This window comes from Myotis davidii, unplaced genomic scaffold (assembly GCF_000327345.1).
Source record: "Myotis davidii unplaced genomic scaffold, ASM32734v1 scaffold494, whole genome shotgun sequence".
Lineage (NCBI taxonomy): Eukaryota > Metazoa > Chordata > Mammalia > Chiroptera > Vespertilionidae > Myotis > Myotis davidii.
Genome location: NW_006285480.1, coordinates 1,274,439 through 1,288,677, shown reverse-complemented (window position 1 = coordinate 1,288,677; position 14,239 = coordinate 1,274,439). Strand labels below are relative to the sequence as shown.

Here is a 14,239-nt window from a genome sequence, read left to right as displayed (position 1 = left end):
AAATGAAGAGATGAATTTGAACATTAAATTAAATCAAATGGTCATAAAGTTTACACACACTTTGAAATTCAATGAAATCATATTTGAAAATGATTATCTTTAAGATTAATTGGTTAGTTGGCATTTATCTGACTCATCTTGTTTATCTTCACAAAAGGGGAAAGAATGGAACCACATCCATCTCTAAAGATTCAGTGCGAAATCCACCCCCTCAACCTCAGTACATTTCTGCAGGAAATATGAGAGATACTTTATGTTGAAGTGGCTACCCATATGCCAAACAGCCCACTCTCCTTGAAAGATTATGTCAGCAAGCCCCTGAGCCCTACTGAGGCACAGAAAATATGGGAAGTAGGGGTCTTTTATTTCTAAAAATTCATTAATTCTGCCAACCTAGTCCAAAATGTGCATCTATAAAACCTACAGGAGTAGCATTATTATAGACTCTTTCTTAAAACAGAATTAAATTACAAGACTGTTTTGGTGGCCTTATTTTTATTACAGAATATGGAATACTTTTTCTTACTTGGTCACATTCTCTTTGCTGATGGAACATTTCCATATTGCCCCTGTGACAGCAGCCAGACGTTCTTTATTGTCAGTGTTATTGAGCAGACTGGCCAGGGGTTTAAGTCCCCCGTGCATCCTAACCAGGTCACGGGTATCTTCATCTTCGGCACACTACACAAAAAGTCAAGTGAGAGGCTGGCAGTGAGTAAGGCATATCAAGATTTCAGTGATTGTGAAAGAGGCTGCCATTTGTACCAGCTATGAAACTTCTTATCAGAGAGCATAATATTCTGAAGGCACCTCCAAGTAAAGCATAATTCTTCCTATATTTGCAGCTATCTGACAATGTCTATCTTCCTTTACATGGTTTTGGCAATGTCTAGCAGTTTCTACATACTTTGGCAATTCTCCAAAGCCAATTCTGATGTGGCCTGGGTTTCTAACAAGACAGAGGCAAAGGTTGGTTAGAAACTTAGAATGCCACACACATTTCTGCAGTAATGCAACCCAGAGTCTTGGAAAAACACAGAAGAGAACATAGAGCAGTGGAAGGGATACAATCAAACCTTTAATGACCCCCCAAATCTAAGAGATGAGGAATTTCCCCAATAAAGTTTCTATGCCCAGAGCAGTGGGTCATATCAATAGCAACCAGTCATCCTTTGAAATAAATATGTGTTGCCTAGATGTTTTCAACTGATCATCCTTCTCAGGTTATAGCACCAACAATGATTAATTCAGTATAGGTTTGCTATTGTCCTAAGCATACAGTCAGCCTCTGAGGCCACTGAGGCCACACGATACAAATATACACATAACGCATCATCAGTGAGTGCCACTGGAAGAAATCCTCATCATAGTGTACCACAAAGCACCGCCTTGTTTACCTTCTATTTGTGACTTTTCATTCTGGTTCAGTTGCAACTTTTAAAAATTAATCGCTATTTCTAACTGTCCTTTAATGCTTATTCTTATGAGGCATATATTCCGTCAAAGCTATATATCCTTGTTATGAGCTGGTTGCATGTCCTCAAAACTCGTAAGTTGAAGTCCTAACCCCCATATATCACAAAGTGACCATATTTGAGGATAGTGTCTTTAAAGAAGTAATTAAAATCAAATGAAGTCATTGACGTGAACTCTAATCCAATATGGCATGTAACCCTATAAGAAGAGGATATTAGGACACTGAGTAAAGATCATGTGATAACCTTTATCTTTCAGTAACAGTTATCTGTTGCTTAAGCCACCCAGTGCTGTGGTACTTTGTTATGGCAGCCCAAGCAAACTATTACAATCCTCTATCAACATGTACCTCCTCTCTGACGCTATCGTTTGGATGCATTCTCACTGCACATTTTAAAATGAATTCCTCTAGGAAATCTATTCTGATTAGGGGGAAGCTGGCATGGCCAGTAGCCAGCCATATACTAATTTGTCTGGGCTATTTTTTCTACCCCTTGATCATTTTAATCTGTTTTTTGGAATACATTAAGTCCTCACTTAACATCATCAACAGGTTTTGTGATTTTAAATGAAAAGACAGCAAAATTTCACCATAGGTTAATCGATATAAATGAGTTAAGTTACTACATTATCTCATCAACATTATAATGAAACTAGAGGCCCAGTGCACAAAATATGTGCATGGGTAGGGTCCCAAGTGGCTGCTGGCTGCCAGCTGGGGCCTTCCTTCATTCCGTCATAGAAGCAATCAACTCCCAGTCTATCGAACTCCCAGTCATTTGAACTCCCGAGGGGACACTTTGCATATTAGACTTTTATATGTATACTAGTAGCCCGGTGCACGAAATTCATGCCCTGGGGTAGGGAGAGAAAGAGGCCCCTCAGTCTGGCCTTTACCCTCTCCAATCTGAGACCCCTCAGGGAATGTCCAACTGCCTGTTTGTGCCCACACTTTTAACAGATAACAGCTCCATTATTGTTTCTTTCTTATGCTTAAAACCATTGGAATTAGTAGGTATTCAAAGTGTGTATACATTTTTGGGGGTCACCCTGTATATCTCTAGTCAGCGGTGAAAGAAAACCAACAGCAGATCTGAACCCCCAGACAGGGAACCTCGCTCACTCCCCATGTCTCCCCACTTCACTTTCCACCTTCGTGGGCAACAGGAGAATCAACGTTTTCTCTCATTAGTTCAGAAAAGCACGTCCTGTCACCCACTGTCCGGCAGGAGTGCGCTAGGCCCCAAGCAAGCGAGGCTCAGTCAGGGCAGCCTTCACTCATGGGTGCTGGCACCCAAAGTGCACATTCCTCCTCTACAGTCGCTTCGACTATCCCACTGTTTCACTGAGAGGACGGAATTCCTCTCCACCTCTCAGTCCTTCATCTTGAAGGCTGACCAAAGGCACCTCAGCGAGGGCCACCCACGCCCAATAGGTGTGTCTGTCTGCATCTGCTCTTGCCTCAGCACCTGCATTAACCCCCCAGAGGTGATCTCATAGCTGCACTGGCCTCCGTGGGAACAGGGCATCACCACCCTCTCACTGTCATCTCACAGGCGCCCACCCTCAGCACCCAGAATACCCAGACACTCTCCAAAGGACGTGAGCGCATCAGAGGGGATGTGTGCACATCCTGTGGGGGTGTTAGGCATGCTGGGTGGATGGAAGTGCAGTGGAGAGGCGGGTGGAACTTGTGCACGCCTTGGTTTGAAACTGTTGCAGGTGCGGGAGGGTGACAGTGTGCTGGGGGATGTTCACACACCAGGGGGGGATTTGCACATGGGAGGCCTCTGGCTTTGCAGATCCGCAAACACCCCTGGCGCGGCCAGGAGGACATCAGTCTGGCCCGCCATGGTGGCTGTCCCTGCAATCCTGCACCTTCTGGGCCAGGAGGCGGATCTTGCACAGCCACTCCTGGGTGCTGATGGCCTGCAGGCGCTACTTCAGCTCAGCTTGCAGGCTCCGCTTGGCGTGCTCACAGCTGTCACCACCGCCATGTGGGGAGTACAGGCCACCCTCCACTGGCCTGCCTCCCCTGTCCAGAGGCTCTCTGTGATGCTCACCTTCCCAGAGTCCTGCCCTGCCCCACCCCAGCTAATCCACCCCTGTGCGAGCTGCCGCCCCACTGGGAAGGGTCACGGATCCGGGTCCTGGGACCGCGGATAGCCTCAAGTGCTGCCCGCCGCCCGGCAGAGTCACAGATCCATGTCTTGGTCCTGTGGACAGCCTCAAGCACTGCCCCCTGCCTGGCAGGGTCACAGATCTGGGTCCTGGGACCGCAGAGAGCCTTGCCCACTGCCACCCACCTCAGTATGCAAATTAGCTGCCATCTTGTTGCTTCAGGGTGGGGGTCCCCCTTGGGGTGCCTGGCCAGTCTGGGTGAGGGGCTGAGGGCCGTTTTCAGGCTGGCGGGCAACTGAAGCTCCCAACCTCTCCTTTTTTTCTTTTTTTTCTTTTATTCTGGATTTATTTACCTTCTATGGCTGTCACTGGAGCTGAGAGCCGGCTTTAGCTCTGAGGCCCAGTTCCAGCTCTGAGACCTCAGCTGCTGAAAGCAGGTATCTGGGTTTGTTCTATAATTGAAACTCTGTTGCGGTCCTGCTGGCTGTAGCTCGGCTGGCTGAAAACAGGTCTCTGGAGTTTGTTTAGCCTCTATATTTGCAACATTGTTTCTTAGAGTGCAGCTCAGAGCACAGCAGCGGCAGGCGGGGAACCTTGGCTTCCTCCTTCACTGGAGCAAGCAAGCCTCCTGTTAGCTTCAGCTGCCTGGCTGCTGGCTGCCATCTTGGTTGGCAGTTAATTTGCATATCACCCTGATTAGCCGATGAGAAGCATGTCGGAGGTACGGTTAATTACCATGTTTGTCTATTATTAGATAGGATGAAATTTGTGCACTGAGGTGGGGTGTCCCTCAGCCCAGCCTGCACCCTCTCCAATCTGGGACTTCTTGAGGGATTGGGCCTAAATGGGCAGTTGGACATCCCTCTCGCAATCCAGGACTTCTGGCTCCCAACCGCTCGACTGCCTGCCTGATCACCCCTAACCACTCTCCTGCCAGCCTTAATGACACCTAACTGCTCCCTTGTTGGCCCTATTATCCTTAACTGCCCTCCACTGCTGGTCCAATTGCCGCCAACTGCCTTCCCTGGCCAGCCTGATCACCCCAAACTTCCCTCCCCTGATGGCCCAGTTGCCCCCAACTGCCCTCCCCTGCAGGCCTGATCCCCCACAACTACCCTCCCCTGCAGGCCATCTTGTGGTGGCCATCTTGTGTCCACATAGGGGTGGCCATCTTGTGGCCACATGGGGGCAGCCATCTTGTGTGTTGGAGTGATGGTCAATTTGCATACGGGTCATGACTAAATAGCATATCAGGGCTAATTAGCATATCCCTCTCTTATTATATAGGATAGATAGATAATGTTGAATGAAATGATGTTATCTGAAGACCTGCTGTACTATGTAATGTATAACTCACCGCAAATAATGAAGATTAAAACCCTAGCTAATAAAAGAGTAATATGCAAATTGACCATCACTCCAACAAACAAGATGGCCATCCCCATGTGGTCAAAGATGGATGCCCCCATGTGGACACAAGATGGCCAGCAGGGGAGGGCAGTAGGGGGTGACCAGGCCAGCAGGGGAGAGCAGTTAGGCATCAATCAGGCTGGCAGGGGAGCGGTTAGGGGGTGATCAGGCTGCAGGCAGAAATGGTTAGGGGCAATCAGGCAGGCAGGCAGGCAGGTGAGTGGATGGGAGCCAGCAGTCCTGGATTGTGAGAAGGATGTCCAACTGCCTGTTTAGGCCTGACCCTGGTTTCAGAATTGGGCCTAAACAGGCAGTCGGACCTCCCTCAAGGGGTCCCAGATAGGAGAGTGTGCAGGCTGGGCTGAGGGACACATCCCCCCGTGCACGAATTTCATGCACCAGACCTCTAGTTAATAAATAAATCAATAAAACAGAAATACACATGCACACATGCACTCATTCATCCATATTGTCTTGGGAGGAGACAAATTTCCCAAGACCACTATATTTGAATGGGATATAATGAAAATCAATATAAAGGTACTATATACATATTTAGCTATTTTACAGTAAGTAAATAATTTTAGCAGATAAAGATATGCAAGTGTCTTATATAATTGTAAATAATCAGACATGTTAGAGAAGCTTTCTCTCTGATCTATATAGGCATCTGTCATTAGCATAGGACAGTGGTTCTCAGACCTCTTGGGCATGAAAATCCCTGGGGGTTCTAGTTAAAAATGCAGGCTTCTGAGTTCCATCCCCAGAGAATGAGACCGTATGCTTAGAAACATGGAGAAGAACAGGCCTGTCCATAGGGCCCACTGTACCTGGTAGATGGCCATGGCGCAGTGTTCCTGCAGCTGCTCATTCTCACTATTTAGGTTCTTTACCAGATTTTCAATTATCCTTTCTGCTTTGATTGCAGCTCGGTAGTTTTCCTAGTAATATGAATTTAAATATTTATGTATATATAATGTATGCACATAAGTATCTATTAAAAATTAATAATTACACTAAATAAACTTTCTTAGCAAATACACAAGTCCGAGGTTAACATATTGATATAACAATAAGAGAACTTAGTCAACATTTTCAAAAATAAATCCGGTCAGGGCACATACCCAGTTAACGGTTTCATCCCGTCAGTGACCCATATGGGAGGCAGCCAATCGATGTTTCTCTCTCACATCGATGGTGTCCTCTCTCTTTCCCGCTCGCTTCCTCTTTCTCTAAAAATCAATAATAACAAAACAAAAATCAATAAAAACATATTTAAAAATAATGAACCACACAAATACCAATGTAATTAATATTCTACTAGTTTGATCTTCTCTTTCTAATAGAATGTTGGCTTCTTGAAAAAAAAATCCTTAGCAGTCATGATAACCTTACAAATTGTTTTTCAACTATGGAAATACATAGGAAATGAGAGCAAGGGAAGCAGAGCAGGCCTAGGTACCTCTGATGCACATTCTTGTAAAGTCCCCACCACCGGAATCAGCATGTTTTCATGAGACGTTTTCAGCAACCGAGCCAACAACGGAATGCCCCCAGCCTTACGAATGGCTTCTTTATTCGCATAACTCTTACTGCAGCTCCACAGTGCCAGTGCCCCACAGCGAGCCACTTCCACATCTCTAGCATCATACAGACTCGACTGAGCAGGTTCTGCAGAATTATGTGCACAGTCGAGTAGAGCGACCTAAAAGATAGATAAACACAGTGTAGATGGGAATCTTTCCAATAAAACTTAATGCATCCCATAATAGGTATAGGGTTGTTACCAAACTTTCCTTCATCAAAAATAAGAATATTTTTAAAAATTGACTTTCATACCACACAGCAGTCAGTGAAAGCAAAGAAACAAAACATTTCAAAACACCTTCCTTCAGATTTGGGAGCTTTTACAGTTCCTTCCCACAAGAAATTTAATCTCACCAAGACAGTATTTTCTTAATATGGCTCTAACATTTACATTAGTAAGATTTGTAAACCATGTACTCAGGCCTGGTATCTCAGAAAAGTAGACTCCTTTTAGCCATGAAAAGTGAATGGCCTATGCACTGTTAAAACCATGAGACACAGCCCTCTGCCTGCACTACCAAAACCCAAAACAAATGGCACAGTTGCCAGGACCCTCTCTTTGCTTTGCAATAACCAAAGTCACTGAAGACATTAAAGACAGGCAGTTTACTAGGTGTACCAGTTGATAAAGTGGATTTTTTTCAATAGATGGAGTTACACCTATGTTGATATATATGCAATTTGACATGCATGCTATTTTGTTGTATTGACAGCAAGCTTCAAAACTTCATATGTCAAATTTTCTGAAGGTGTTAACATCATAGATATTTTTACACTTAAAAATGTGGAATTTTGTGCCAAAAAATAGCATTTGAGGGAAGTTTTAATTCATTTCCTTATTTTGAAGAAAAAGTTATCATATACTTCAGGAAGCTTATGGTGAACATGCACCATCTCAAGATACTTGTGAATGCTGGTTTAAATATTTTAAAAGTGATGATTTCGATGTGAAAGACAAAGAACGTCCAGGCCAACTGAAAAAGTTTGAAGACCAACAATTACAAGTATTGGATGAAGATGCATGTCAAACTTAAAATCAACTTGCAGAAAGATTAAACATTGCTCAGAAAACCATTTCCAATCGATTACAAGCAATGGGAAAGATTTTAAAGGAAGGAAACTGGGTACCACATTAACTGAATGAAAGACAAATGGAAAACCAAAAAGTCATCAGTGAAATCTTGCTTCAATGGCATGAAAGAAAGTCTTTTTTGCATTGAATTGTGACTGGCAATGAAAAGAAAATTTAACTTCAGAAAGAAGACAATGGTCTGCGTTTGGTGGGATCAGGAAGGTGTGATGTATTATGAGCTTCTAAAACCAGGTGAAACCGTTAATACCTACGGACAACAAATAATCAATTCGAACCATGCTTTGATCGTGAAATGACCAGAATGTGCCAGAAGACACAGCAAAGTAATTTTGCTTCATGATAATACACCATCACACACTTCAAAACCAGTTAAGGAAACACGTTAAAAGATCTTTCCTGGGAAGTATTAACCCACCCGCTGTATTCACCAGACCTTGCTCCTTCAGATGACGACTTGTTCCGATCTATGGCACATGCAATTTCTGAGCAGCACTTCAAAATGTACAAAGAAGTGGAAAATTTGTTCTCTGAATGGTTTGCCTCAAAACAAGAAAAGTTTTATTGGGATGGTACCCACAAATTACTTGAAAGATGGGGGAAATGTGTAGCTAGCAATTAATATTACTTTGAATAAAGCACTTTTGATGTTTCTCTGGAAATTATCGTGTTTTCTTTGATTATAAAATCTGCCATTATTAACCGATACATCTAGTAGATGGATATAGCAGTATGGCAGGGTGCCCCATAAAGAAGTGAAACAGGGCCTCCCAAAGCTGGCTTTATCATATTCATGTCTACTCCATTCTTCTCTCTCTGCAGACCAAATTCCAGGGATACTACCCACATAATCAAGAACACCAAAAGAAGAGTCTCTGATTTCTAATTTTAAATTCCTGGGAGAGATAGTTCACGGTAGAATCAGCATGAGTCAGGTGGACACCCATGGTCTAATTCAGTGATGGCGAACCTTTTGAGCTTGGTGTGTCAGCATTTTGAAAAACCCTAACTTAACTCTGGTGCCATGTCACATATAGAAATTTTTTGATATTTGCAACCATAGTAAAACAAAGACATATTTTTGATATTTATTTTATATATTTAAATGCCATTTAACAAAGAAAAATCAACCAAAAAAATGAGTTCGCGTGTCACCTCTGACACACATGTCATAGGTTCACCATCACTGGTCTAATTAGTACAGGCCAAGGAAGGACATGGGTAAGGTGTATTTACATGGCTTTCAGGCACCTATTGGAGATAGGGTAGCAAGGAGGGGTAGAAATTCTAAGATAGCGGTATTGAACACATGGAAGACATTTTAAAAGTTTCTATCTATTAGAAATATTCCTCATTATCTATATAAAGTTCAAAATTTGTAGCTTATTGGATAAGGCCCTGTGAGATGTCCACTGTGCTCATCTCTCACTGGTCATCCAACTTCACCTCTTACCACACAGCCCTTCTCATCCTAGGACTGGCCTCATTAAGCAACTTGTGGTTTCCAAGCACTCAATGTTGTTTCCAGCTCTGGGCCTTTATCAACACAACTTCATCTTTCCTGTTGTGTCTGCCTGACAAATACCTACTCACCTTCTAAGACTCAGCAAAGGCAATATCTCCTCTCTAGCCTTTCTTGACCTTCCTCTTCCAAATAGAGTCAATTGATTAGCCCCTCCTTTATTCCTCCTCTATTCCCAGTACTGACTTCAATGAAATACCTAATACTCACCCTCTACTTATATTTTTGCCTGTATCTCCTCTGTCCCACCACAATGAAAGCATGATATGACTTTGGTCAGGAAAATACCTTTATTTATATTCATAATTCCACCACCTAGATCTGTATTTGACACACAATTCAATAAATAATTAAAATGGTTTTCACAGAAAGGGTCAAGTGTGCTATATATACAGAGGAACATGAAAATAAGCCACAGTGCTAACAGCATTAAATCCTGCAATATGTCCAGGCCTGATGCATTCTTCCTGCTTATTCAGACTCTTCTGCACAGTCTTCTATCCGGTGTGCCTCTCCAGAGCCTGACCTATGTTATCAAACCCACTGTAGCCTGTCTGCTTTTGACCTCAGTTCTCTTGCTGGGATGCCATACCCAGCCTACAGTTCCATCTCTGCATTAGTGATCTCCCTCATTTCCAGTTTTAGTTGGGGACTCTATCCTCTACCCCCATAGCTGTCAAACCAAAAGTGAACCCCCAATTCTAGTCCTTCCCAGATGTGTTCTCAACACAGTAATTACAAGTTTATTATTAGCCTATTCATCATTGTTTTTTCCTGTATCTACTTAGCTATTATTTAAAATTAAATTGTATGTCATTATCTTGACTACATTAGTGCCACTGTTCAAATTTCAGGCCCCAAAATGTGATGTATAAGACTCCCATAAAAAACATATTTTAGTTTTAGTCTACAGTTTCCTTTCTGACAATTCAATGAGAGTAGTGTCAGTGGAAAGCCACATCAGCCTGCTATTTAATTTCATTAGTTAAGTAGAATAATGATAATCATAGTAATAATTACCACTTCCCCAAGATTTTATTATGGAAAATTTCAAACATACACAAAGAATAAAAAAATTGTAAAGCAACTGTACAACAACATCCATATATCCATCATCTAAGTTCTCTAATAAACATTTTGTCATATTTATCACATAGCTAGACATCTATTCATCCATCTATCCATTCATAAGTCCACTTATATATGAAGCAAAAAATTATAATTTATAGTACTCTAGAGAGTACAAATAAAACACAGAATCTCTTTTAGTAAATTTCAGAACACTTTTCACTGTGCATATATTCACATTAAATCCACATCAACTCAATATATAATTATTACCTCTTTGTATGTGTAAGGTATGGGACTAAATGCTATGGGTGACACTAAGATATATAAGATTTGGCTCTCATTTTGAGGAAGTTAAACTACAGAAGTGATGAATACAAGCTGTGGGGAAGACACAAGATCTGTCGATAATTCCTAAGGAGGGTGGAAATGCATTTCCATATTGCACTTTATTAAGGTCTTCCTGTCACGGCAGAGGTATTGAGTAGAATGATAATCTTTATCTTTCAGTGACAGTTATTGAAATAATCATCCTATCTAATAAAAGACAAAAAAGGTAATTAGCCATACCTCCGCTATGCTTCCCATTGGCTAATCAGGGCGATATGCAAATTAAGTGCCAACAAAGATGGCGGCTGGCAGCCACACAGCTGAAGCAAGCAGGAGGCTTGCTTGCTCCAGTGATGGAGAAAGCGAAGGTTCCTCGCCTGCCGCGGCCCGGCTCTGAGCCAGAAGCAACAATGTTTCAATTATAGAAGCTAAACAAACCCCAGATACCTGCTTTCAGCCGGCATCAGCCTCAGAGCCATCCAAGCTGGCCAGGAACCCCAGTGGGACCCCCACCGTGAAGGGGGTGTGACCAGCTACAAACAGCCATCAGCCCCTCACCCAGGCTGGCCAAGAGAGCTGCAGCAGAGAAGCCAAGCCTCACTGTGGCAGGACCAACAGCTTGGGTCCCGGGTGTTGGAAGAAAACCTGTGCCAGCAGCCAGGGGAAGGAAGGCCTATTGTGGGAATCTTCGTGCAATGAACCTCTAGTACTTCTACAACAAACTGACATGTATTTGAAAATAGGAAGAAAATTTGGTAATCATTTCATAGAAAACTCCTCTGAACAATTTTCTGTGTTTATTTCAAGTGTCTTTTCTATATTTTTTAGGTAGACCTTTAAAAATTGGGTGAGAGGTACCATTGTTTTTTAATCCTGTTATAATCTTATATTACATTAAATATTCATTTATCTTTTTTTCCTAAATAAACATCTAAAATACACCACTGATAAAATTTACAGGGAACTCATACAACTTAATAAAAGGAAGATAAATGATCCAAAAAAACAATGGGCAACGAACCTAAATAGATACTTTTCGAAAAGAGACAGAAGGAAGGCCAAGAGACATGAGAACATGCTCAAAGTCACTAATTATTCAAGAGATGCAAATCAAAGCGACAATGTGGTACCATCTCACACCTGTCAGATAGCAGTCATCAACAAATAAACAAACTTCAAGTGCTGGAGAGGATGCAGAGAAAAAGGAACCCTCTTGCACTGCTGGTGGGAATGCAGACTGGTGCAGCACTGTGGAGAACAGTATGGGATTTCCTCAAAAAACTAAAAATGGAACTCCCATTTGACCCAGTGATCCCACTTCTAGGAATATACCCCAAGGAATCAGAAACACCAAGAGAAAGAAAAATAGCACATGATCTCACTCATTTATGGATTATAAAGAACAACATAGACTGATGAAAAGGGACAGACCCAAAGACTGAGAAACGGCGATCAGGCTATCAATCCCCAGAAGGGCTGGGGAGTGTTGGGGAGTGGGGGAAAGAGATCAACCGAAGGACTTGTGTGCATGCATATAAGCACAACCAATGGACACAAGACACTGGGCGGGGATGGGATGAGGGTATGTGAAGCGGGTAGGGGAGGCTGGGGGAAGGTCAATGGGGAAAAAAAGGAGATATTTGTACTACTATGTGCAATACTTTAAACAATAAAAAATAAGTAAATAAAATACACCACTGATAGAGCTTCAAATAGGCATTTCTTATGGATATACTACAAATTATTTTATTAACCTCATATTGCAAAACAAGTGTTTTCAATTGTCACTCTTATGTGTAACAATAAGATGCGCCTCCGTCACCTTGGGGACAATCTTCATGGTGATATCACCACATTGGAGGGAAAGGCTACCAGACTGCTTTCTACTGCACAGGCTTTCACCACCCCTCACCAACACTGCACACAGACATGAATGTATCCCTATGAATATAATAGGTGAGAACTACAACGATTTTTAAAATTTGTATTTCTTTGCAAAGTAAGGTGGAACATGTGTTTTGCCACTTGATAATATAAGTACACAAAAATAATTTTCAAGGACTTGGTGTATCCAAAGATTCTCAGAACATGCCCTGTGGTTATCTAATGTCCGGGAGTGGCCAGAAAGGACAGCATGGAGCTAACATTTCCATGCCAGCTGCTGTGCTGCTGCTGCTGATGTCAGTGGTACTCACCAGTTTAGTGATGCCCCCATGGTGTCTCACTGCCCACCTGGCTCTTCTAAACTTGGCAACATTCGCAATTGTCTCAGCTGCCAAACATTTCAGACTCTTATGTGGAGAATCAAGTATATTAACCATAATTGGTAAGCCCCCAAGGTCAACAATATTACGTCTGATTTGAGGATTATGACTGATTTCCTTCAGGATTTTTAATGAACCAATCTAAATGAGAAAAAAAAAGGTTATAGATGAATGTGTGCTTAATACAGAACCAGTGCTATATTTTTTAAAATTCCAAGTCTACCAAAAATCCTTCCCCAATTAAGTTTTTAGAGAAAAAAAAATTCTATTTCTAGGTGTTACACATAGCCTATATATTTCCCTTTAATTATATGAACAAACACTCATCATTTAAAAAGCAGACACTAATGAAAAGAACCAGATAGAAAAAAGAAAAGCAGAGAGATGAGAAGAGCAGCCAAGAGTAGAAGTAGCAAGTTATCTTAGCAGTAATAATAGCAGGTAAGGCGAGAACCAGGCAGTGGGAGTAGCAGACACCTGCTACTAAGAAGAGACCCATGAGAAAGTATAAAAAAGGTCCCTCATCCATTGTAACAAAGCCACTCACCTTACATTTGACTTCATCAGTATCAAGTAAATTGATTAAAACTTCAAGGCCTCCAACATCCCTGATTGCCAACTGGCAGGTCTCTTGCGCTAAGTTGAAATCCTTCATTGAACACAATGCAATCACTGTAGCTGTCTGATTTCCTCCCTATGAAAACACCATGCCACAGAAAGGTTAAATAAGATCATTCTCTACACAGTTATGACTCCATGAACGGGGAAACATGTCTCCCATACACATGGCACATTACTTTTTTTAAAAGTTCTCTGAGAAGGTTATAATGTGTTAAATGAACCGTTTAGAGCTAAAGCACAAAAAAAGCTGTTCAGTGTTATAAAACATTATTCCTGTTAAGCATCAACATTTAAAGGTGGTCTGTGTGTTTTAAACAGCTACAACATTAGGTGGTATTAGCGTATTCAATATGCAAAGGGCAAACCTTGAGAGAAAGACTAAGGAATGTAGTTTTAAGCAGAAGTCACAGGCGGTTCCTGTAGTTCTCAACAGTATACTCTGCTATGCAAACCATGTGTGAAAATTATTCTTAAAAATATGCATATAGCCTTATATATGTGTGTACATTCTTACAACTGGGAAAACATGGAGAAAGGGAAACCATGTGGGAGACAGTACAACAATCCATATTAAGAACAAAAGAAGGTACAGTAAGGGCAGTAGGGTTGTGAAAGAGGTAGCAATTTTTTTTTTAAATTGAACTAGGGGCCCGGTGCACGAAATTCGTGCACTGGGTGTGTGTGTGGGTGTGTGGGGGGGTGTCCCTCAGCCCAGCCTGCCCCCTCTCACATACTGGGAGCTCAGGCATT

General features: G+C 42.1%; 1 protein-coding gene across 1 annotated transcript in view; it reads right to left on the bottom strand.

Annotated features, from left to right (window-relative positions):
* The window catches only part of LOC102762417 (armadillo repeat-containing protein 4-like), a gene marked incomplete at its 3' end in the record, with an annotated part of 121,372 nt that overhangs the window by 29,128 nt on the left and 78,005 nt on the right, over positions 1–14,239 (bottom strand). Inside the window, 5 exon segments of the mRNA XM_015559050.1 lie at positions 527–681; positions 5,838–5,948; positions 6,470–6,712; positions 12,800–13,009; positions 13,416–13,562. Of these exon segments, the coding sequence (XP_015414536.1) occupies positions 527–681; positions 5,838–5,948; positions 6,470–6,712; positions 12,800–13,009; positions 13,416–13,562 (866 nt within the window).